Source organism: Bos taurus, chromosome 1 (assembly GCF_002263795.3).
Source record: "Bos taurus isolate L1 Dominette 01449 registration number 42190680 breed Hereford chromosome 1, ARS-UCD2.0, whole genome shotgun sequence".
NCBI lineage: Eukaryota > Metazoa > Chordata > Mammalia > Artiodactyla > Bovidae > Bos > Bos taurus.
The window spans coordinates 773,949-797,442 of NC_037328.1; the positions used below are offsets into that span (position 1 = coordinate 773,949).

At 46.2% G+C, this 23,494-nt stretch overlaps 1 protein-coding gene across 1 annotated transcript in view; it reads right to left on the reverse strand.

The window, feature by feature from the left end:
* The window catches only part of CLIC6 (chloride intracellular channel 6), a 55,536-nt gene that overhangs the window by 8,192 nt on the left and 23,850 nt on the right, over nt 1-23,494 (reverse strand). The window contains exons 2-5 of the mRNA XM_002684585.7: nt 6,060-6,169; nt 5,019-5,144; nt 4,343-4,449; nt 3,005-3,186 (exon numbers count right to left, since the gene is read on the reverse strand). Of these exons, the coding sequence (XP_002684631.1) occupies nt 3,005-3,186; nt 4,343-4,449; nt 5,019-5,144; nt 6,060-6,169 (525 nt within the window). The remainder of the gene's footprint in view (nt 1-3,004; nt 3,187-4,342; nt 4,450-5,018; nt 5,145-6,059; nt 6,170-23,494) is intronic.

Here is a 23,494-nt window from a genome sequence, read left to right on the forward strand (position 1 = left end):
CGTAGGGCTGGTCCCTGCCCCTCTTGGCCCACTCGGTGCTCTGTCCTCAAACAAAGAAGCTTAGGTTGGGCACTTCAAGGCTGTATTATTTACTTTTACAGACATCCGAACTTTACTGAAGATCTAGAGAAGCTAGTGCCTAAGTCTTTGAGTTGGTGGTCCATCCTTTTCTAATTTTACAAAAGGTGGAGGGGGATTTCCCTGGTGGTCCAGTGGCTAACACTCTGAGCTTCCAATGCAGGAGGTGCATATTCAATCTTAGATGGGGAACCAAGGTCCCAGGTGCTACCCAATGCAGCCAAAAAGAAATTAAAGGTGGAGATAATGCTTTAGATTTTCAGAATGCTTTTGCTGGTTTCAGGATAGGAATAGATTATAAAGTCCTCTATTTTCTCATTGTCTTACCATAAATTCCTGTAGATTGATTCTCATTGCCTTTCAGAAGCGCTCCATCCTGGAAGATTATTAAGCTGCTGGGTATTTTGAGTGCTAAGTGGCTTTGAAGATTTTGCAGTTAGGTCTTCCATTGGAGCCGTGGACTGCTTTATTTTACTCTGAAGTTTATACCCTCTACTGACATTTTAAACATTCTTTTTTTATAGGAGCTAACCAAGTGGCAACTGATCTGTGTATGTATGCATGTGTGTACATACGTGTCTTTTTCTTGCCTTCCCTAAACTCCATGTGCTTCTGTGATGTTACACTAGTCAGAGCAATGATGAGAATATGTTTAATAAAGGGACTAAACCAGACACAATGACATAAATAATCTATTGGAAAATGGCTCCCAAATGTCCAGTTTGGATAATCACCAATGTGGCAGGTTTGAAGGACTGATTTGCCATCATGAAATTTTATGTCAGAACACTGGCATTTATTAAAAAGAAAATTCACTTGGAGGATCAGCAGCATCCTCAAGCCTTAGCTTTCAGGTTGGTGCCCCTTGAACACATCAGGGAAGACAGAAGAAAGAAGATGAATGGAGCAAGGCTGGGAATGGAGTAGGGAAGGAAAAGAAAGGCAAAGAATGACTGGAGTAACGGGGTGGCCAGTCACCCACAGGACAGCCATGCCACAGACTGTGGGAACCTAATTTGTAAATTTCTAAATGCCAAATTAGTCATGTATGGATGTGAGAGTTGGACTATAAAGCTGAGCACTGAAGAATTGATGCTTTTGAACTGTGGTGTTGAAGAAGACTCTTGAGAGTCCCACGGACTGCAAGAAGATTCAACCAGTCCATCCTAAAGGAAATCAGTCCTGAATATTCATTGAAAGGACTGATGCTGAAGCTGAAACTCCAATACTTTGGCCACCTGATTCGAAGAGCCAATTCCTTGGAAAAGACCCTGATGCTGGGAAAGATTGAAGGCGGGAGGAGAAGGGGACAACAGAGGATGAGATGGTTGGATGGCATCACTAATTTGATAAACATGAGTTTGAGTAACCTCTGGGAGTTTGTGATGGACAGGGAAGCCTAGCATCATGCAGTCCAGTTCAGTTCAGTTCAGTCACTCCGTCATGTCCAACTCTTTGCGACCCCATGAACCTGCAGTCCATGGGGTCGCAAAGAGTCGGACACCACTGAGCGACTAAACTGAACTAAAATGTCAAATAAACGCATTATTAGAACACAAGGTCGTTGACTTGTATTTCCCTATGTCTTCTCTCCAATCTCCCTATCCTTACACCAAGGACCTAGTTCTGGACCTGGTATGATCTAAATAATAAGGATGCCCCAGAACAAGGGTTGGGCTTCTTCCTGGGGCATCTAGGGCTACTGAGGACCAAGGGCATAGCAACAGTGATAATGATACAACAGCTAACAGCGGTGAGTAACAGCCAGACTCGGGCACTTTGGAGAGCAGCCATAAATACGGAGACCAAGGGTGGGGTCATCTGCTTCTGAATTTCAGAGTCACCCCCAGAAGTTCTGCTTTTAGTAAGTCAGGGGCTGAACTGATGGGTTTACATTTCTAAAAGGGCTTCCCTGGTGCCTCAGTGGTAAAAAATCTGCCTGCATTGCAGGAGATGTGGGTTCAATCCCCAGGTCAAGAAGACTCCCTGGAGGAGGGCATGGTAACCCACTCCAGTAAACTTGCTGGGAAAATCCCATGGACAGAAGAGTCTGGTGGGCTGCAGTCCATGAGGTCAGAAAGAGTCAGACACAACTGGAGGCCTGAGCAGGCACATTTCTAAATTAGAAGGCATAATTCTTATGCCAACAAATGTTGGAGAACCACTGGTCTAGGGAATCTTTAAACCCTAATTATACATGACCAATGACCCTTATTTCATGTTCAGTCACCTGGGAAAACAGGCTGCATGTGGTCCAGCCGAGGAGCTGTCAGCTGCTCACCAGCTGTTAAGGGGTCTGTGTTAAGAGCCAACCTCCTCCTTTGTCCCAGGGTTAGGCTTACTCTTCCCATCACCAACAATTGACTGAGTTCACATTTTTTTTTTCAAGGTTGGCTCAGTTTTTTGGTTGTTGTTTTTGCTTTTGGACTGCACTGCTCAGCTTGCAGGATCTTAGTTCCCCACCCAAGGATTGAACCCAGGCCACCCGGGTGAAAGCGCTGAGTCCCAACCACTGGACCACCACCAGGGAATTTCTAGAGTTCACATTTTAATCCTTGTAGATTCCACACACCATCTCCAAGACTGGAGTGTGAAATACCAGCTATAATCAATGTATTCCCTCAAATTGCTTTCACAGAGCTTGTCTTTAGGCTGTGGGGGTTAAGACTGGAAAAAAGAAGCTGTGAGGATGGAGGGATGAGAACCAAGCTCTCAGATGCTTCATGAGAGCCGCCAAGGAACACCTGATAATAGCATCCACAGATCTCAGACTTGGGGCTTGGCTGCCGCAAACAGAAACGAGCTAGACTTTTAAATTCAAGAGCTGGTGTTTTAGATTGTCTTGGGAAAAAACCCACAAGTCAAAACAAAATGGAACAAAGCCCCATTCATGTATTCAGCACCCGACGTAGGAGGAAGGACAAACCTTAATAATGTGGAGCTTGGGTAAGAGGTTGCAGTCAGCCAGCGTGAGCTCATTGCCATCCAGGAACTTCCGCCCAGAAATAGCAGCTTCCTCAGTGCTGTAGGCATCTATCTCATCAGGCAGGGGACTGTTCAGATAACTATCTAGCTTCTTCAGGGCCTTTAACAGGTTCCTTTCATAAACTGAAATAGGAAGGCAGAAAACAACTGATGAGCCATGGAAATCCATGTCTCCTCTGTCTTTGTCATTGTTCAGCTGCTCAGTCATGTCCAGCTCTTTGCGACCCCGTGGACTGCAGCACACCAGGCTTCCCTGTCCTTCGCCAACTCCCAGAGCTTGCTCAAACTCATGTCCATTGGGTTGATGATGCCATCCAATCATCTCATCCTCTGTTATCCCCTTCTCCTCCTGCCCTCCTCTCTCCAGATATCAAAAAAAAGGAGTCTGTTCCTTCCCTCCTGAGACACAGCCAGTGAATGTTAGAGACTCAGGAAGGAGACAGGTGGGTTTATGAGATCTAAATAAAAGACTCACTTCTCCTCGGAAAATAATTCTGCTCTTTAAACAACACTGTTGCTTCTAGAACTCATTCATTTATTCAAAAATCTATATGGAAAAACTTTCATGGTGGGCATCACCGACTCAATGTACATAAGTTTGGGTAAACTCTGGGAGTTGGTGATGGACAGGGAGGCCTGGCGTGCTGTGGTCCATGGGATTGCAAAGAGTCAGACGTGACTGAGTGACTGAACTGAACTGAATGGTTAAGACTCTGCTTTCCAGGTGGGATGGGAGGTGGGAGGGAGGCTCAAGAGGGAGGAGATGGGTGTATACCCATGGCTGATTCATGTTGATGTATGGCAAAAACCAACATAATATGCTAAAGGAATTATATTCCAACTAAAAATAAATAAACTAAAAAAGACTCTGCATTTCCAATGCAGAGACAAGGAACTAAGATCCCACACACCACACCATGTGACCAAAACATTTTTTAAAAATTAAAAATTAAAAAAAAATCTTTATGGAAATCATATAATGAAGGAAGCATCAATAGAAGTTTCATTCACCCTGAATTCCATGGGAGAGCAAGAAATTACTGGTGGTGATGATCTTCTCCTAAAAATGTCCTTTTCTGGACAATCTCTAGAAAAGCACTCAGTCCCTGAAACCCACGTGCAGGCTCAGAGTAGGAGGTACTTTTCCCTTATTTCTATACACAGGTCCCTCCCCCCTGTGCAGTGAGTCAGAATTCCCCGAATCTTATAAGAAGCCACACCAGAGGCGGAATAGAGGTCCATGCAGAAAACAGAAAACAGGAAGATGGGAGGGACTCACTCTCATTTGCATCCTTCTTGGTGTTTTTTATAAATGCTGAGAACTTGGCAAACACGTCATTTCCAGCAGAGTTAGATTCAGGGTGTTGGGTTCCCAGCTTAGGGTACCTTGAAAAGTTCAAAGTGAGAGTATCACAGATCAGCAATGTTTGAGTTAGGAGAATAGAAAGCAGGAGGGGAAGAAATGCCTTTCTTTGAGCAGATATAAAAATGAAAACTGCTCCTTAAGTGTTTTCCTAATCTATCCATCTTCAAAGTTGGGAGCAACACCAGCCAGGAGTAAAGCACTGGATGGACTGTTCTCATCCTGGGATGGAGGGCCCCCTGGCCTTGCTGGTCTCGGTTCTCTCCCTCCTAAAATAAAGATGATGAACTAGAAGGCTCCCTTGCAAGCCCAGCCTGCTGCGATGTTGCATGTAACACACATTCCCAACGGGCCATCAAAACGGGCCACCCACGTGACATCAGCCCACTTCCTGCCATCAAACCCTAATTGCCAAATGGCAGAGTAGAGAATTCCCAGCCACCTAGACTCAGGGCTTCTAATCTCGCTGTGTTTCCTGTGGCACATCGCAGGTACAGCTCAGGAGGTAAGCGCCATGGCCACAGAAAACCAACACACAGCACCAAGAGCTTTAGAAGTGTCTGTGGACAGGGAAGGTTTTGATGAGGCCCACCTTGGGGGAGCCAATTTCTCCTCTAAGAACTCCTCGATCTTATTCACATCTGTCTTGACTTCGCCATCAAAAGTCATGAAAGGTGGATTGGTGCCGGGAGCCAAGTTCTGCAGGTCCGCAGGTTTCCTGGGCAGGGGGGAAGGGCAGTGCCAGGGTTGGGATCATTGCCAAGGCTTAACCAGGCCCCCCGACACACACACATACACACAACAGTGGAAGAGAAACCACCCTTGAGAATTTCAAAGGCAACTGGGAGTTTACAAACTGTCCCACTGGCAAGGAAAGTGTGGCCCTTTATCTGGAGACGAGGCTGAAAAGTTAACCCTCCCCAGTGTTATCAGCCAGGAGCGGGGCTCAGGCAGGCTCCAGAGAGAGTCACGGCTGACCAGTCACGGGGTGGGCAGGCTCCTCCCGGTTCCCCTCCTCCTACTCCTTTCAGGTTACATCTGACCCCATCCTGTAATAACTCTGTGGCCCACGTACTCCCGCTCCAATCCAGGGTCTTGACCCAGGGTGGATATGCCCGGGACAGGGCCCACGGGTCCTAGGAGTGTGCATGCGTGTACCCATGTGTTTCTGTCTCTGTGTGTTCCGTCTGTGTGTGTATGTGTGTGTGTGTGTCTGTGTATGCGCCTGTGTCTGTATGTCTCCATCTGTGCATGTGCACCTGTGTGTCTGTGTGCCTCTGTGCCTGTCTGTCTCTGTGTGTGTATGTGTGTCTGTGTGTTGTGTCTGTGTATGTGCCTATGTCTGTATGTCTCCATCTGTGTGTGTGTGTGCACGCCTGTGTGTATGTGTTTCTGTGTGCCTCTGTGCGTGTCTTTGTCTCAGTGTTTGTGTGTGTGTGTCTGTGTGTTTGTGTCTGTATTTGGGTCTGTGTATGTGCCTGTGTCTGTATGTCTGTGTGTATGTGTGTCTCCATCTCTGTGTGTGTGCCTGTGCCTGTGTGTCTGTATGTGTCTGCCTGGGTGTCTCTCTGTGTGCCTGTGTGTATAGGGAATTGGGGATAGTTATTTCAATACTGTAGAAACCTGGTCTTACCTTTTCAAGTCCACTGTTGTCACATTAAATATAACACCCTTTAGCCAGAGAATCATAAAGAGACGCTGAGAAAATGGGCAATTTCCAATACTCTCACCATCACAGCCAGCCTGCAAATGGAAGAGGAGATCTTCATCAGAACTAGTCTCACAATTACAAGTGCCAGACTCCACTCTGCACGCACACAAAATCATGGTGAATGTTTGTTAACAGTGATGATACTGTAAGTAGCCTTCTGAGGTCCCTTCCCCCAGCCTACAAGTGGGAGATGTGGGCGGGGAGGACACACGCACTCGCTGAGCCTTCTGCCTTCCTTCCATCTCCTCACCACTTACTTCCTGCCATTCGGGGCCTCTGAATAGCAGTTCTCAGAGGGAAAAGAGCAGCCAGAGGGAACCCCCTTTATTACTAAAGGCAAAAAAGAAAGACATACTCTTCCCCTCCCTCCATCTCTTGATCCTCTTTAGAGACACACCTCTCTTGCCAGGATGATCATTTGTGAAAAAGACCAGCAGGCTCTCTCACCAGGACACGATGCCCAGCATTCTCTACTGTTTCCATCTCTGGAATGAGGACTAGTTCCTATGAGTTCTAGAACCCCAGGACACTAAAATGTTTAGGTCCCCTCCTCCACTGGGGAGCATTTGTACTTAGATGGCAGATTGTTCACAGTTGATATGGAGGGTAGGAAAGTAGGTAGAAACAATGTCTCCCTGATAACCTGAGCGGGTCACATCCACACACAGGTACCCGGACGCAGGCACAGAACACTGAGCAGACATCCTCCCTTCTGGGGCTTACGGGAGAAAAGAAAGGCAGATGTTAGAGAAGAGAGGGGAGCCATAGACTTCATCCTCCTGGGGCAGTTCCCAATCTCTTCTTTCTCTTCCCAACAAAGTTATAGCACTAACAAAATGCTGCCGGAAAGACCAGAAGACTCAGCCAGGCTCTGATGACAGAAACGGCCATATTTAGGCCAGGAAGTCCATTTATTCCACCTGCAGTCCAAACGGAATTGAGAGGAAAGCACTGAATCTATAACCTGAATAACAGAAAGGGAGAAAGTCAACTGCTGGTTTGAGAATTGCAGAAAGGAAAAAAGATGCTTCAAGAAAATCGGGCATCTTAAGAAATTCTTCAGAGGTGGTTCTCTGGCATGAAGTTCTTAAGTCACCTGGAGAGGCTGTTCATAACAAGCTGTTCCTACAAATGATGAGTTGATAAGAGACCCCAAACTCAGTATTAAAAAACAGTCGATCCACCTCTTCACAAAGACAAAGCCCAGATGGCCAACAAGCACGTGATAAGGTTCTTAACATCATTAGCTAACAGGGCAACGCAAGTTATAACCGTAAATAGATTCGACGACACACCTACCAGAATGGCTAAAATGAAAAGCTCAGACAATATGAAGTGTGGACAGGAAGGTAGAGCAGCGGACTCCCCATCCACTGTTGGTGAGAGTGCAAATTGGTGCAACCACTCTGGAAAACTGTTTGGCAGTTATTTACCCAAAATAAACATGCATTTATGCTATGGCAATTATTTACCCAAAATAAACATGCATTTATGCTATGACATAGTAATTACACTCCCAACAGAAATGAGTGTTAGGGGCACAAAAAGCACTTAAATGAATATTCCTAACAGCTTTAGCGTCATAGCCAAAACCTGGAAACAACTGAGACACCGCCAAGAGTAGAATGAATAAATAAATGGTAGTGAGAGAGTCATTTCCTAGGCAGGTTGATAAGAAGTCTAGGGGTCCCCAAGGGTCTGGAATTCTCAAGGAGTAAGAAAGGACAAACTTTCTTTTTTCCTCCACATTCCTTACGATTATGTATCCTGCCTGAGGACAGTCTCTGGATTAATCGTTCTGGCTAATCCTGTTATCTTAAAATGTAAATTATGGGAGTAGGTCTGGTCTTTACAAGGATTATATAACAATAATGTATCCTGCCTGAAGGCAGTCACTGGATTAAACCTTCTGGCTAACTCTGTTATCTTAAAATGTAAATTATGGGAGTAGGTCTGGTGAGATCTTTACAACCTCCAGACATTCTTTGGATTCACTGGAGAGTATATAACTCCATTGCTAACATTAGCAAGTGGGTACTCTTTCTACCCTTTTCTGATGTCTATGTCACAAGGTTTCTCTAACTACTTTATACTTTAATAAAATTTTATTACACAAAAGGACCCCATAGCCCAGGGGCGGCAGCCAAGAGGAGCTACCCCATGTCCGAGGTCGGGGCAGTGGCCGAGAGTGCCAAGCTGCAACGGCAGGAACGGCCGAGAGGAGCTACCCCACGCGAGAGGTCAGGGGCAGCAGCTGAGAAGGGCAATCCCACGTCCAAGGAGCAGTGGCTGTGCGGGCGCCATGAGGGCCTAGAGGAGGTACTCCACGTTCAAGGGCAGGTGGGCTGGTGGTGAGGAGATACCGCTCATCCAAGGTAAGGAGCAGCAGCTGCGCTTTGCTGCAGCAGCCTTGAAGAGATACCCCACGCCCAAGGTAAGAGAAACCCAAATAAGACGGTAGGTGCTGCAAGAGGGCATCAGAGGGAAGACACACTGAAACCATAATCACAGAAAACTAGTCAATCTAGTCACACTAGGACCACAACCTTGTCTAACTCAGTGAAACTAAGCCATGCCCTGTGGGGCCACCCAAGACAGGCGGGTCATGGTGGAGAGGTCTGACAGAATGTGGTCCACTGGAGAAGGGAATGGCAAACCACTTCAGTATTCTTGCCTTGAGAACCCCATGAGCAGTATGAAAAGGCAAAATGATAGGATACTGAAAGAGGAACTCCCCAGGTCAGTAGGTGCCCAATATGCTACTGGACATCAGTGGAGAAATAACTCCAGAAAGAATGAAGGGATGGAGCCAAAGCAAAAACAATACCCAGTTGTGGATGTGATTGGTGATAGAAGCAAGGTCCGATGCTGTAAAGAGCAATATTGCATAGGAACCTGGAATGTCAGGTCCATGGATCAAGGCAAATTGGAAGTGGTCAAACAGGAGATGGCAAGAGTGAATGTCGATATTCTAGGAATCAGCGAACTAAAATGGACTGGAATGGGTGAATTTAACTCAGATGAACATTATATCTACTACTGTGGGCAGGAATCCCTTAGAAGAAATGGAGTAGCCATCATGGTCAACAAAAGAGTCCGAAATGCAGTACTTGGATGCAATCTCAAAACAACAGAATGATCTCTGTTCATTTCCAAGGCAAACCATTCAGTATCACAGTAATCCACGTTTATGCCCCAACGAGTAACGCTGAAGAAGCTGAAGTCAAACGGTTCTATGAAGACCTACAAGACCTTTTAGAACTAACACCCAAAAAAGATGTCTTTTTCATTATAGGGGACTGGAATGCAAAAGTAGGAAGTCAAGAAACACCTGGAGTAACAGGCAACTTTGGCCTTGGAATATGGAATGAAGCAGGGCAAAGACTAATAGAGTTTTGCCAAGAGAATGCACTGGTCATAACAAACACCCTCTTACAACAACACAAGAGAAGACTCTACACATGGACATCACCAGATGGTCAACACCGAAATCAGATTGATGATATTCTTTGCAGCCAAAGATGGAGAAGCTCTATACAGTCAGCAAAAACAAGACCAGGAGCTGACTGTGGCTCAGATCATGAACTCCTTATTGCCAAATTCAGACTTAAAGAAAGTAGGGAAAACCACTAGACCATTCAGGTATGACCTAAATCAAATCCCTTATGATTATACAGTGGAAGTGAGAAATAGATTTAAGGGACTAGATCTGATGGATAGAGTGCCTGATGAACTATGGACGGAGGTTCATGACACTGTACAGGAGACAGGAATCAAGACCATCCCCATGGAAAAGAAATGCAAAAAAGCAAAATGGCTGTCTGGGGAAGCCTTACAAATAGCTGTGAAAAGAAGAGAAGCAAAAAGCAAAGGAGAAAAGGAAAGATACAAGCATCTGAATGCAGAGTTTCAAAGAATAGCAAGGAGAGATAAGAAAGCCTTCCTCAGCGATCAATGCAAAGAAATAGAGGAAAACAACAGAATGGGAAAGACTAGGGATCTCTTCAAGAAAATTAGAGATACCAAGGGAACATTTCATGCAAAGATGGGCTCGATAAAGGACAGAAATGGTAGGGACCTAACAGAAGCAGTAGATATTTAGAAGAGGTGGCAAGAATACACAGAAGAACTGTACAAAAAAGATCTTCACGACCCAGATAATCATGATGGTGTGATCACTGACCTAGAGCCAGACATCCTGGAACGTGAAGTCAAGTGGGCCTTTGAAAGCATCACTACGAACAAAGCTAGTGGAGGTGATGGAATTCCAGTTGAGCTATTTCAAATCCTGAAAGATGATGCTGTGAAAGTGCTGCACTCAATATGCCAGCAAATTTGGGAAACTCAGCAGTGGCCACAGGACTGGAAAAGGGCAGTTTTCATTCCAATCCCAAAGATAGGCAATGCCAAAGAATGCTCAAACTACCACACAATTGCACTCATCTCACACGCTAGTAAAGTAATGCTCAAAATTCTCCAAGCCAGGCTTCAGCAATATGTGAACCGTGAACTTCCAGATGTTCAAGCTGGTTTTAGAAAAGGCAGAGGAACCAGAGATCAAGTTGCCAAGGTCCGCTGGATTATCGAGAAAGCAAGAAAGTGCCAGAAAAACATCTATTTCTGCTTTATTGACTATGCCAAAGCCTTAGACTGTGTGCTAAGTTGCTTCAGTCGTGTCTGACTCTGTGTGATCCCATAGACGGCAGCCCACCAGGCTTCCCCATCCCTGGGATTCTCCAGGAAAGAACACTGGAGTGGGTTGCCATTTCCGTCTCTAGTTTTTTTCATCCATATGGTCATCCATACATGATCACTGGTTTTGCCAGTGGTCATGTATGGATATATTGACTGTGTGTATCACAATAAACTGTGGAAAATTCTGAAAGAGATGGGAATACCAGACCACCTGACCTGCCTCTTGAGAAACCTGTATGCAGGTCAGGAAGCAACAGTTAGAACTGGACATGGAACAACAGACTGGTTCCAAATAGGAAAAGGAGTACGTCAAGGTTGTATATTGCCACCCTGCTTGTTTAACTTATATGCAGAGTACATCATGAGAAACCCTGGGCTGGAAGAAGCACAGGCTGGAATCAAGATTGCCGGGAGAAATAGCAATAACCTCAGATATGCAGATGACACCACCCTTATGGCAGAAAGTGAAGTGAAGTGAAGTCACTTAGTCGTGTCTGACTCTTTGTGATCCCATGGACTGTAGCCTACCACGCTCCTTTGTCCATAGGATTTTCCAGGCAAGAGTACTGGAGTGGGTTGCCATTTCCTTCTCCAGAGGATCTTCCCAACCCAGGGATTGAACCTGGGTCTCCCTCATTGTAGGCAGACGCTTTACCAGCTGAGCCACAAGGGAAGTCAGAAAGTGAAGAGGAACTAAAAAGCCTCTTGATGAAAGTGAAAGAGGACAGTGAAAAAGTTGGCTTAAAGCTCAACATTCAGAAAATGAAGATCATGGCATCTGGTCCCATCACTTCATGGCAAATAGATGGGGAAACAGTGGAAACAGTGTCAGACTTTTTGGGGGGAGACTCCAAAATCACTGCAGATGGTGACTGCAGTCATGAAATTGAAAGACGCTTACTCCTTGGAAGAAAAGTTATGACCAACCTAGATAGCATATTCAAAAGCAGAGACATTACTTTGCTGACAAACATCCGTCTAGTCAAGGCTGTGGTTTTTCCAGTGGTCATGTATGGATGTGAGAGTTGGGCTGTGAAGAAAGCTTAGAGCTGAAGAATTGATGCTTTTGAACTGTGGTGTTGAAGAAGACTGTTGAGAGTCCCTTGGACTGCAAGGAGATCCAACCAGTCCATTCTAAAGGAGATCAGCCCTGGGATTTCTTTGGAAGGAATGATGCTAAAGCTGAAACTCCAGTACTTTGGCCACCTCATGTGAAGAGTTGATCACTGGAAAAGATTCTGATGCTGGGAGGGATTGGGGGCAGGAGGAAAAGGGGACAACAGAGAATGAGATGGCTGGCTAGCATCACCAACTCAATGGACAGGAGTCTGGGTGAACTCCGGGAGTTGGTGATGGACAGGGAGGCCTGGTGTGCTGCGATTCATGGGGTCGCAAAGAGTCGGACACGACTGAGTGACCGAATGACTGACACAAAAGCTCTGAGTGATGAAGCCTCATCTCTGACCCTGGATTGAATCCTCCTCCAGAGGCCAAGGATCCTGGCGGCTTTCCGTGATTCAGCAACAACTTTTCAGTAGTATACTCATATACGGGCTTCCCAGATGGCACTAGTGGTAAAGAACCTGCCTGCCAATGCAGGAGATGTAAGAGATGTGGCTTCAATCCCTAGGTTGGGAAGACCCCCTGGAGGAGGGCATGGCAACCCACTCCAGTCTTCTTGCCTGGAGAATCCCGTGGACAGAGGAGCCTTGCGGGCTACAGTCCATAGCGTCACAAAGGGTCAGACACGACCGAAGCAACTTAGCATGCAAACTCATATACTACCCCACACTACACCACATACACCACACCATACACTCATACCACAGTGGGGAAAAGCAGCTATTACTACAAACTGCAATGTGGATAAATCTCACACACATAATGTGGAGGCAAAGAAACCAGACTCAAGAGTCCTTTAGGAGAGTCCAATGTAGGTGAGGTTCAAATACAGGAAAACTGTGTGACAGGAGTCAGAAGAAGAGCTGCCTTTGGAAGCTGGGTATTGTCTGGAAAGGGTGGAAGGAGCCCTTAGGGTGGTGGAAATATTCTATAGCCTGATTGGGGTGGTGGCAACATGGTGGGTATACTCACCTTGACAAAGTCTTAATTAAGGTTTGTTTCCTTTACTGCAGGTTTTACTCCAATAAAAAAAAAAGAAGAAGCAAAAGTATTAATTTTAAAAATAGAGAGTCTGATTCAATAGGTATTGTATGGGGTCCAGAGATCTGAATTTTTAACAAAGTTTGCCAAGGTAACATAATGCTGGCAGTCCAGGGCCTCAACCCCACCTTGGACAAGAGATAAGGCTGGTCCAGTGCTACGGTTAAGGCATAAGACAGAATGGTTTGAACGACACCCCAGTGGATGATCTGTTGATGAGAAGGTTCTTACAAGAACTTCTAGCTGATAAATCCAGCTGCGTAAGTGTAAAGATAATGGGTGAACTTAATATACATGAAGAGGCACCAATAGACTCAGGTAAGTGGCCTCAGAGTTCCCTAAGCTGTGAAGCACTGGATTCACAGGCTCCAACTCCTCCAGCTCTCCCTTCCCGCTTCTAGCATTTATGGGCAGGTCCACCTGGTGTTTCCAGTAGTCATGTATGGAAGTTGGACCATAAAGAAGGCTGAGCACCGAAGAATTGATGCTTTCGAGCTGTAGTGCTAGAGAAGATGCTTGAGAGTCCCTTGGACCGCAAGATCACGCCAGTCCATCCTAAAGGAAATCAACCCTGAATAGTCACTGGAAGGACTGATGCTGAAGCTGAAGCTCCAATATTTTGGCCACCCGATGCAAAGAGCCAACTCACTGGAAAAGACCCTGATGCTGGGAAAGATTGAAGGCAGGAGGAAAAGGAGGTGACCGAGGATGAGATGGTTGGATGGCATCACCAACTCACTGGACATGAGTTTGAGCAAACTCTGGGAGATAGTGAAGGACAGGGAAGCCTGGTGTGCTGCAATCCTTGGAATAGCAAAGAGTCGGACATGACTGAACGACTGAACAGCCTGGTGTCTGTGACAGATTAGGGGTGTGACAGTTAGGACCCCTGCAGATGGCCCTGTGGCTGCCTGAGGCCATACCCCGCCGGGGGGCCCCATAGCCTCATGGCCATTTTGAAGGCTGCCCAGTCTCCTATAGGCTGTGTCCTGGAGCAGGCATCAGCACAGAGCTCAGCTACATAAAACTCTGAGCAGCTTGTTGCTGGAGATCCCTCCTGAATCATGGTGCTTTCTTAACCACTGCAGGTTTGGGCAGAGTCACACCAGAAAAGGGGGCGAAGGAGGAGATGAAAGTTCAGGGACACAAAGGCACGTATTTGGGCCAGTGCTGACTTGTTCCACAGCTTCTAAACCTCTTATTTTTATGGTGGTTACACTAAGCTCAGTCAAGCCTAAGGTAAGTTCTGCATAGTCAGGCCATTTTGTTTCTCCTTCTCTCTTGTGTCTCTACCCTCTGGAATCCTCTTATAACTCTATGCTGAACGGGGCAAGATCCCCGAGGAAATGCACTTTGACCAGGAGCTCTGTGCCTGGGACCAGCCGCTTTCTACGGCATCTGGCGAACAGCTACCCTGAATGGGTCTCTCTGCCTGGCTGCTCTGTCTCTTTCATGGTCTCAAACTCAAGCCAGTGTTTTCCCTTGAAATTGTTCTCAGCTTTTCCTGAACCCTGGAAGCTCCTTCTTAAGGAGAAACAAAAAGGGAGGGAGGAGCAACTCGTCTTTTAAAACCTAAAAATGGCCTGTGTCATCCAGCCAGGTAAACACTTCACCTTCTTAACAGGTTCCTTCCCAGAACTGGAACTGGGAATTAACACAGGACCTGGAAGGTGGAATGATGGTCTGCAAGGCACAATGCCCACAGCCCAGAAGGTGGTGATGAAAGCTGCCTTTGTACATTGCCCACCCATGTGATCATCAAACAGAATTGTTCCGACCCAGCTCGGGCGCTGGTCTGAAGGCTGTCAGGCATTTTAGAAGAATCAGCCAGCTGCCACGACTGCCCATAAAAGATTTTTGCATATCCAGTGTTGCCTCACCTTAAATTGTTCTAAAAAACAACAAAAAAGTTTTCTGTCTCAGTCTGTTGTAAATGAGGGGGTTATGGGAACATGGCGGGAGTGATTAGGATGCCTTGCTGCCTGATTTTATTACTTTAATGTGCTTCAATGCCAGGATGTGCCAGCAAAAATAAAGGCAAAGATACACCATCTCCACTGCCCATTATTGGGCAACACCAAGGGAGTATCGCCCTGGTCATGGTCATTATCAGACGAGATGATGGGATAAACACACAGGCATTAGGGGTGAATAACTGACACGGCTGCCATAATTAAGACATCATATGCAGTTTTATTTTCCGATGCTGGTATTTTTACACTCTGGGCTAAGGTTTCTCAGCAGAGTTCTCAGTCTACAGGGAAATTTTTGTATGTATAAATTTCTGATAAAATCAAATTAGGCAGTTTGAGAGATCAGAGTGTCTTTTTGTTTCCAGTTAAGACCCAAGCACTTGGATAACCCAGATTCGTAGGCCCGCCTTTCGAAATGGAACATTTCTGAGTGCCTACGACGATGGTCACTCTCAAAAGAAAAGCACTGGTGCCTCTGACATGTTCTGAGAAATCTCGTCTACCCCAGAGCCCGTTTGCAGCATTGGAGGATGTTGGTAATTCTACTGAGTCCTGGCCTGGGCCCACCTCCCACCTCCCAGCCTGAGCTGTAAAGGTTCAAATGTCGCTACAAAGGTCAGCAGGTCTTCAGACCGGAACCTACTCTCACCTCCTCTTTACACACTTAACTCCATTTAGAGTTTGCGGAGGAGCATTTTGGTAAATTTCCTTTCAGTGCTTTTTGCTTCCAGCCAACGACCTTTCCAAGGCTGGGCTGGAGGGACACATAAGGAGCACCAGTCACCCCCACCTGCCACTAAAGTCACTCCTACTCCCCACGGCCTGTGAGGGACTGTCCCCCACCCCACCTGACAAATGGATGATGACCCTCTGGTGGCTCCAGATCACACTACCTGACCCTCCAGCTGAATCCCACCTTCAGGGTCTCTTTCTAGAAAATTCCATGAGGGCCTAAAAGGTAAACACATTCTGCAAAGGAAGCATTTTTCCTTACTCCACGTAAAGGTCATGAAAAAACAATTGGAGGGGACTTCCCTGGTGGGACAATGGATGAGAATCCACCTGCCAATGAAGGGGGACATGGGTTTGACCCCTGGTTCGGGAAGATCCCACCTGCTTCAGAGCAACTCAGCTCGTGTGCAGCAACTACTGAAGCCTGTGCACCTAGCACTGTGTTCTACAACAAAGAGTGCAGCCAAAATAAATTAACTGTTAAAAAAAAAATAGTTCAAGGGTGGAGGGAAGATAAAGGAAGAGGCAATAAACTGGAAGTACTCTGTCCCTTTTCTGACAACTGGTTTTCAACCAAGAAGATGAGAGTGAAAAGTGTTAGTTGCTTCATCATGTCTAACTCTCTGTGGAGAGAGTTAGCCCACCTGGTTCCTCTGTCCATGGAGTTCTCCAGGCAAGAATAGAATTTTCATCTCGTGTGCAGGAAAGTGTCCTGTAGAAACACAGGAGGAATCCGGGGGTCAAACAGCTAATGTAGTCAACTCCATCCCAGGGATCCAGAGAAAATCAGTGAGTAATGATGGACGGTGTTCCCAACATTCTGGGGAGGACTTGCTGCTGTTTAGTTGCTCAGTCATGTTCAACTCTTTGCGACCCCATGGACTATAACCCACCAGGCTGAATAAAAGAGTTGCTGATCTGAGGAGGTGAAGGTCAGAAGACAGTTTGATGTGGGAGGCCACAGGCAGCCACGAAGAACAGCACTCCCCCAAGAAGAATGATGTGGTCAAAGGGCTGGTCAGGACTCTCCTCTGTTGGCAGCTGCCCCCGTGGAAGGCTGGAGACAGCACAGCCAGAGAGGAACAGCTGCAGCCAGCCGGATGGGAGCCGACTCTCCACTCCAAGACCTGCCTGCACACTCCCATGAACTCCTCCAAGGTCCTCTGCAGGAAGCCTGATGCCCTCATGTACTTTGGGGCCTGGCGATCAAACCCACCTTGCAAGGCCAATGGCAGAGATCCTGCCTCAGAGCTAGACAGGCAGCCCTCCCGTGTCCACGGTTCCTGCACACACACCATCTTATGACTGACTCCAGGGGTGGCTGAGCACCCGTCCTGGAAGGTGGGAGCTATAAACTCAACCCCAGGAGGGTGGGAGGGTGAGCTCGGGGTGCTGGTAAAGAGAAATGTGGGTGCAGTTCTGCATGTGCACCCCTAGAGCACAGCCTGAACCCACCATGTCCACCTGCCCCTAGGAGCGACAGGTGGGAGATGCTCCTCCTAGGTCTTTCCCTGCTCCCAGGGAAGCAGGTGGGAGCTCCAGGATCTCCCTAACCATCCACACAGCCAGTGTCTAGAGCCAGGGACCCGTCTTCCTTCAGCCAAGGGTCCCACAGGACATGGTGGAGTTCCAGGCCCACGGTAAGCACTCCATGTGTGAAACACTAAGGGCCTGAATCCCATGGCTCCAGGCACCTGAAGCCTGGTCCACTTCACAAAGTGCCTCCCAGGCCCGCCTTCCTCTCTCTTCTCAAGGCCAATGTCCATGAACTCTTGATTTTTTTAAAAGCTCACAAAGATAAGGTGCTGAAATGGAAGACCTCGTGTACTCACGAATCTTCAGAGCTTCCTAAGGGACATATTTTCTTCTTAAGAATGGAGGAAATCTCTCCCATTTTTGAGCCATACTTTTATGACAATTCTACAAAATTGCATGTAACTTTATATTTTAAAAAGATACAGTTTTGTAAATATTTGTATGTACATATATTACAAATATTCCACTTGTTTGATTTTGAATTACAGATGTCAAATATTCTGTTTTGGGGGGGTTATGTTTTATTATACTTTGTTAAAAAAGGAAAAGTTGTACATTTTTAGAATGTTTGTATGAGTAAATTTAATGTACTGGAAATAAAAATTTAAAAAAGAAAAAAAGCTCACAGTGTCTCACAACTAAGAGATCACCCAAGGAGAGCAGCATTCAATGGGAGTGGAACAGAAGAAATGGCAGCGAGGCGGGAGGGGGAGGGGAGACGGAGGGGAGGGAGGGGTGGGGGAGAAAGAAGGAAAAGGACAGGGGAGGGAAGTGGGAGGGGATCAGAACACGAGGCACTCAGGTCATGGGCAGCAAAGTCTTCCCAAAGCCTCTTGGATTTGAGGTTTGACTTAAAATGCAAAATTTAAATCAATCTGAAACTTCCTGGTTTTGAATAATCTGTACGTTTGACAAAACATCTATACAATTCTTCCTGTTTGCCAGACACCTTGAAGTTTCTGTTTTGAGCAACATGAGATCTCTCGGAGGCAACGCAGTCCAGGAGGATGGGTGGGGGGCCAGGGAGGGCCAGTGTGAACTTGGGTCCCACTCCTTACTAATCGAGTGGCCTCGGGCAAACCATTTGTTCTCCCCAAGCCTCATTTTCTCCATTTAAAAGCCAGGGATGAGAATCCCTACACCTCGGAGGATCTCTAGGTAATACACACCGGAGTCTCCTGGGCACCCAATAAAGGCGGCTATTAAAATTGTCATTAGCATCATCATTCCTCTTCTAAATCTGCAGGGCCCAGAACAATTAGGGAATTTAGGATACTTTTTAACAAGGCTCAATTAGTGTGATTTTCATGCCAAATTGTATAGGCCTTAAAGAAATACTGATTTTTTTTTTGCGCCCCAAAACCTAACGCCTCCTGTATCTATTCCAAGTGAAAATTAACAACGTAAGTAGCTTTCTTAATTGCAAAAGCAAACAGATCCTCAGCCAGGAGGCAAAACGGCAGAGCCCCAGCCTGGCATTTGTATCTGGGAGTTACCCCAGCCTCTTGGGGAAAAGTCCAGAGGAAAGGGCATCTGGAAAGCTGGGGGCACCTGACCGACAGCAGGGCTGAGGAGCCCAGGGAAACTGCTTTCTTTTCAAGAAATGATGCCGCAGGCCTCCGTCATTTGTCCACCATCATCTGGGCTTCCCTGGTGGCTCAGAGGGTAAGGAATCTGCCTGCCATGCACAAGACCTGGGTTCGATCCCTGGGTCCAGAAGATCCCCTGGAAAAGGAAATGGCAACCCACTCCAGTATTCTTGCCTGGAGAATCTCATGGACAGAGGAGCCTGGCGGGCTACAGCCCATGGGGTCGCAAAGAGTGAGACACCACTGAGCAACTAACACTTTCATCTGAGGGAGGGTGAGTTTCATATAATGAGGGAAGAAGGCAATCCCTTCCCCATCAGGACTTGGTGTTCAACATGCTGGAACTGCAGATCCACGTGGAGAAAGGCTATTTTAACCAAGCAGAGGATAAACAAGGAAGCCCATCTCTTCCTTGTCAAACTAGAATGTTTTGGAAGCAAAAAGTAAGTAGGTAAGTAAGTAAAGTCACTCAAACGTGTCCGACTCTTTGCAACCCCAGGGACTGTAGCCCACCAGGTTCCTCTGTCCATGGGATTTTCCAGGCAAGAATACTAGAGTGGGTTGCCATTTTCTTCTCCAGGGGATCTTCACAACCCAGGGATCGAACCCAGGTCTCCAGCATTGCAGGCAGACACTCTACCATCTGAGCCACCAGGGAAGCCCTTCGGAAGCAAATGCCCCCCCAAATCAGCAATTTTGAAGGTAATCTCTAAAAAGTAACACTTCTTAAAGCCCTGTTCTGTCTTCAAGTCTTTCCAAACTATTTATAGACATGGGCCTCTCCTCTCAATGGAAACAGTGACAAATATTATTTTCTTGGGCTCTAAAATCACTGTGGATAGTGACTACAGCCATGAAATTAGAAGATGCTTGCTCCTTGGAAGAAAAGCTATGACAAACCTAGATAAGCGTATTAAAAAGCAGAGATGTCACTCTGCAGACAAAGGTACGTCTAGTCAAAGCTATGGTTTTTCCAGAAGTCATGTACAGATGTACGTGTTAGAACATAAAGAAGGCTGAGCACCAAAAAACTGATGCTTCCAAACTGTGGTGCTGGAGAAGACTCCTGAGAGTCCCTTGGACTGTAAGATCAAATCAGTCAATGCTAAAGGAAATCTATTCATTGGAAGGACTGATGGTGAAGCTGAAGCTTCAATACTTTGGCCACCTGATACTAAGGGCCAACTCATTAGAAAAGACCTTGATGCTGGGAAAGATTGAGGGCAAGAGAAAAGAATGACAGAAGATGAGATGCTTGGATGGCATCACCAACTCAATGGACATGAGTTTGAGCAAACTCCAAGAGATGGTGAAGGACAGGGAAGCCTGGCGTGCTGCAGTCCATGGGGTCACAAAGAGTTGGACACAAATTAGCAACTGAACAACAACAGATCCTCTCAAACTCTTGTAAGATGTCCTATTTCTACTCCCATTTCACAGATGAAGAAACCAAGGCTCAGGGGGACTAATAAACAACCTGCCCAAAGACCCAAACATGATTAGGTGAATAAAGATCACTCATGTTCTTGTAAACTGGATCCAGTTAATGATCGCAACTCCTCTCCAAGCCTTCAAGATGGAAACCAGACTCCTCACCACCACCCTTTTCCTAAACATCACTCAGACCCCAACACAGCTTTCTCCTTCAAAATTCTTTTTGCCCAGGTCTCCTAGCTTCCCACCCAGATTCCTGCAGCAGTCTCCAGATGGGTCTCTCCTTCCTGGGATTTCTAGCCCCTCTGATCTTTCCTGTATCCTGGACAAGACGAACCCAGATAAAATGCCACTGTCTGAGCTCATTCTGCCGGAATGTTCCCCAAGTGCAGATTCCAGTTATGTTGCTCTCAGTTGTGTGTGACATGGGCAAGGTACCTGACCTCCCAGGGCAGCTCTTTGCTCATTTACAACAGAAGGTTAATTGTGCCTGCCCCTCCATGTAGGGTGAGAATGAAACAGATGTTATACAGAATACACAGGACGGTGCCAGACATGAGGAAACACTCAATAATCTGTTATGCCTCCCCTCCTTTCCTCCTTCGCCTTCCTCCCCTTCTCCCTCCTCCTCTCCATGGTCTAATAGATGCCGGCCAGTGGAGCCAATCACTCCCCTTAAATGCTGTCCTTCAATATCCCATGTCACCTTCCTGTCCACCCCGCCACCACCTCACTCCCACTCAAGTCAGGTCAGTAAGTTCTCCCAAGCTCTGGACCCTTTTCTGTGACTCTCTGGTCAGTATTTCTTTTTGCCTTTTCTGAAGTCCGCTGACCATACTATCCTCGGCTCTGCCCGGTGTTGCACCAAACTGTTCCTTGATTATTTCCTATTGGTTCCATTCCTTTCAGGGAAAACCATGCCAGACTCCATGGAACCAATGATTAACGGCAGTGCCTGGGACAGGTTCTTCCCACCCACCACTGACAGCATCCACTGCACACAGCCAGGCTATGGAACCATTCCAGGAAAACTCACGTTGAGGAGCCAGTGATCACTGTACTCAGAAGTTCTAGGAAGCTCCTTATCACGAGGAGTTCATTGAAATACAGGGGAACCAGTCTCACCCCCGGAAAGGGTTATCAGCAAGCCCAGCCTCATCGCCCCCAGTTCTCTCCCCAGGCCGTCTGTCCTGGGGCTCCTTTCTCCTCCCACCCAAAAGGACAAGGCCTGGGTGATCTGGTTTGTTTGGGACTGTGATGATTTAAAGTTGGAAATCCCTCATCAGCCCCCTCACTAAGTCTCAGGCGTGCTAGGATGGCTGGTCACCCCACTGTCCACTCAGATGACAGCTTTGTTTTTTGAGAGGGTCATAAAAAAGCATTAGTAACAACTTCCGAGTAACCTAGAAGGAGGAAAGGAGGAGAAGGGGATGACAGAGGATGAGATAGTTGGGTGGTATCACTGACTTGGTGGACATGAGTTTGAGCAAGTTCTGGGAGTTGGTGATGGACAGGGAAGCCTAGTGTGCTGCAGTCCATGGTATCACAAAGAGCTGGACACAACTGAACTGAGTAACCTAGAAGTGGGGCTTTGCTCCTCCCGAACCAGAAAAACTTCAGCACAGATGAACGTAACCCATTGATCAGATTAGGTAGCTGATCCTTGAAAGCTGAGGATCCAGGACTATAGGTCCCTGGAAGAGAGAACAGATGAACAGAGGTTGAAGTCCATGAGGGGTGGGGAAAGAAGTGGGAATTTAAGACAATCTTGGCAAACTCCTCAGTAGCTCAGGGTCAGCTATTAAAGAAAGGGCCTTCTTCCTCCCGACTGTCAGACCACCTTTGGGAAAGAGAAGCAGTTAAAAATCAGTAGTGCAGTGCAGTTAACAAATGTTCCCCAGAACTGCCCATCTCTGAATGTGATCAGTGCAGAAACACTAACTAGAAAAAGATATATGCACCCCCATGTTAACCAAGATATGGAGACAACCAAGTGTCCATTGGCGGATGAATGGATAAAGTAATATGATATGTATATATCGTGCTCAGTTGTGTCCAACTCTTTGCAACCCCATGGACTCCAGATACATTCCCTTCTCCAGCTACATATATCATCAGGTATGTGTGTATATATCTTTAGGTATGTATATCTAGAGAAGGAAATAGCAGCCCACTCCAGTATTCTTGCCTGGAAAATCCCATGGACAAAGGAGCCTGGACAGCTACATACAATCCATGGGGTCACAAGAGTCGGACACAATTGAACGACTATACCACCACTACCCTCTCTCTCTCTCTCTCTCTCTCTCTCTATATATATATATATATATATACACACACAAAATTGAATATTATTAATCTATAAAAAAGTTTGAAATCTTGCCATTAGTGACAATGGAGATACTTGCCATTACAGACAAAGGAGAGACCTTGAGGGTTTTTGAGGACACAAGAAGACAAACACCATAAGATCTCATTTCTACATGGGATCTAAAAAAGAAAAACTTCATAGATTGGTGGCTGCCAGAGATGAGGAGGGAGGGAGGTGAAATGGGTGAATGAGGTCGAACGGTACAAACTTCATGTATTAAATAAGTCATGGGAATGTAATGAGCAGCATGGCAATTATGGTTAATGATACTGTATTGAATATTTGAAAGTTGTTAAGAGAGTAGATCTTAAAAGTTCTCACCACAAGAAAGAAAAAAAATGTTGTAACTCTGTGTGATTTATGTTAACTACACTTATTGGGGTGATCACTTTAAAACATACACAAATATCATATCATGATGTTGTACACCTGAAGCTATATCATGTATGTCAATTATATCTCAATTTTTTAAAATTTAAGAAATTAAACTGAAAAGTTATTAAATCAATGGATAATTGAAAAAACTGCCCTCCATCATGGACACCCTGGATACTGAGTTAAGCCTGCATTAAACCACAGCCCCTGGAAGAGTCGTTCATTCAGCATTTCAGTCAAGATCTTCCAGACTCTCAGGTTTAGCCTCTGAAGTTCCAGGTAATTGAGGAAATAGCAAATTGAAATGAAATCAGAACACTCCCAACATGGGGATGCTAAGACTCACCTTTCCACAGCATGACATATTACTATGCATCAATCTCCTATTTCCTTCTAACGGCGCTTGGTTCAGTAGACTGAACCAAGGGGAACTTCCCTGGCAGTCCATTGGTTAAGACTCAGTGCTTCAGCTTCAGGGGGCACAGGTTT